Raw genomic sequence first — 2,317 nt, 5'->3', positions numbered from 1 at the left:
CCGGGGCAGCCCGTGGGGAGCTCGGGAAGGGGATCTGGGTGCCTTTCTGGGTTACTTTTTGGTTCGTGATGCTGTCCTGGGCCTGGCCTCGCCCTCACTGCCCTCCGCCCCTGTCTAGCCGGGTGCAAAGTGTCACTGGTCCCCGGCGGTGCGGCGCAGTCCTCCCGGCTCCTCCTGCAGGAGGCATCCTAACCCGGCTCCGGGCCGCGCACCGCCCAGTCCCCGCGGCGACCCACGGGCCTGTCCCCGCGGAGGGAACAGCGCAGGTTCCGGGCGCCAGGGGCTCTGGCAGCGAGGGTCGGAGGCCAGTGCGCAGCCCGAGCCCAGCCACCTCGGCGTCCGGGGAACCGGCGACATCGCCGCAGCCCTCCCCGGCGCTCGCGCTCCCCGGCCGCCGGGCGGCCGCCTCGGCGCCCTTATATAGCCCTCTAAAAATAGCTCGCCTCGCACCGCCTTGTAAGGCAGCAGGGAGATCCGCAGCACGCCAATCCGCGCCCGCCGCCGGGGCCAGGCCCCGCCCCGGGGCCCGCTCCGAGTGCCGCATTGGTCCTCAGTGACTTCATGAGCCCCCTGTTTACCTTACATGGTCACACGCGGCCTAATGGACGCCCTCCTCCGAGATCCCACGGCTGCGCGCAGAGCCGGGCGGAGGGAGGGAGTTTGGGGAGGGGGAAGAGCAGGAGGAGGAGAAAAGGGAGGGGGGACTACAAACTAGCTAGGTTTTTTTTGGTGGGGAGGGAAGGGAAGGGGTGGGGGGGAGAGAAGCGATCGCGAGAAAAAAAATGCAACCTCCCAAAATAAAGAGCAAAGATTGCATTAGGAGCGAACAGCGCTGCAGATATAGATGGCAGCTTCGTGTCAGTGAGTTTGCGTCCCCCTTCCTCATCCACGAGCTGGAGTGATTAGAGCCCTGGAAGGGAATTGTTACTCCCGTGAAGTCCCCTTTTCCTGGCAGTCATCTGCACTGTACACGCTGGATCCCTCTCTCCATCCACCCCACGCACTCTCTCCTCTCCCATCTCCTCTCTCCCTCTCTCCTGCATTGATTTTTTTTTTTCTCCTTTTTTTAGTTGACTGAAACAAAACAAAACAAAAGGGCCACTGGATGTCTGCCTTCCTGGGGGGTGAGCCAGACAGACTGACAAACAAACAGACCCAACTGAGCTCGGGGGAGGGTTTCTCCTCCCGTTTTGCCCGGCAGCAGCAGCATGGACGTGTTGGCTAGTTATAGTATATTCCAGGAGCTACAACTTGTCCACGACACCGGCTACTTCTCAGCTTTGCCATCCCTGGAGGAGACCTGGCAGCAGGTGAATGATTTAAATTGCTTGTGTAAATCGTGTGGCGGCGGCGGCGGAGACGCAGGGGCTGCGTTGGTGTGGGCTTTGAGTTGAATTTTTAAATTTTGTTTTCTTTATTTCTTTTTTTGGCTGTGTGTTGTTTAAAATGTTTTTTGAAACAGTCATATGCGCCTTACCTCTCCACCCACCCCTAACCCCTTAGCATGCGGAGCTGAGCAGCCGGTCCGAACTGCCTGCGTTTCTGTCATCAACACACATCCTTGCGCACACGTCGTAGGGCTTACTGTCCCCCCTCGGCAGAGACCTGCCGAACTTCTGGGGTTCGGAGGAGCTGGGTGGGAAGGAGGTTGAGCGATGGTTGACAGGATACCGCGACCATACGCGCAGGTGCTCTACCTACTTGGTACCTAAATCAGGTTCATCTATTTCAACTGGTGCTGAGGAGGGTCAGATGGGGGTGGGGGTAGCAAGAGCGAAGCAGAGTGTTTGCCCGGTAATTAGCGAGTGTCAATAAAGAATAAGAGCTTGGTCTGGAGATTAGAAGGTGGGCAGAAGGAAGAAAAACCCAGTGACAAAAGGTACTGAAGGAGAGGTACAAGGAGGTTGAGAAGATGTACCTTTTAGACTGACAGTGCATTATAGGTTTCCCCAGCTAATACCTCCAGAAAGAAAATACTCTATACGTGTGTTCCTTGTTTTTCTTTTCTATTTGGGGTCCCCTCTTGTTAATACCACGGGACAAAGGGTGGTGTGTGCTTCTGTGCCTCCTATTTTATCTTGGAGGACTAGTTAAGAAATTTAAGAAACCACTAGGATGCTGAAGAGCACTGGTGCCAAGTTGGCTAGGTGTCCCAGGGAGGATGAAGCTTGTCTGGGGACAAGTTCACTGGGCTTGTGAAGTGGAATAAAGAAAGTGCTGGTCAGTGGAAAGTGCTGGGTCTGCTGCGGAAATAGTGGTTTTTCCAGCAGGGATTAGGAGCTGCTGAGGGGACATTCTGCAGGAAAGATGGTGGTGG

At 56.4% G+C, this 2,317-nt stretch overlaps 1 protein-coding gene across 5 annotated transcripts in view; it reads left to right on the top strand.

Annotated features, from left to right (window-relative positions):
- Window positions 1–751: 751 nt before the first annotated feature.
- The window catches only part of Klf7 (Kruppel like factor 7), a 90,691-nt gene continuing 89,125 nt past the window's right edge, over window positions 752–2,317 (top strand). For 3 of the 5 annotated variants that reach the window (XM_008846186.2, XM_029569923.1, XM_017801391.2), the window contains exon 1: window positions 760–1,310. In XM_008846186.2, the coding sequence (XP_008844408.1) occupies window positions 1,209–1,310 (102 nt within the window). In that variant the 5' untranslated portion in view covers window positions 760–1,208. Of the gene's footprint in view, window positions 1,311–2,317 lie in introns of all 5 variants that reach the window. The other 2 variants (XM_008846187.2, XM_017801392.2) reach the window with 1 other exon arrangement.

This window comes from Nannospalax galili, unplaced genomic scaffold, assembly GCF_000622305.1.
Source record: "Nannospalax galili isolate Female #2095 unplaced genomic scaffold, S.galili_v1.0 scaffold281, whole genome shotgun sequence".
NCBI lineage: Eukaryota > Metazoa > Chordata > Mammalia > Rodentia > Spalacidae > Nannospalax > Nannospalax galili.
Note: the sequence above shows the minus strand (reverse complement) of the source record. Positions and strands in the feature narration are given on the sequence as shown.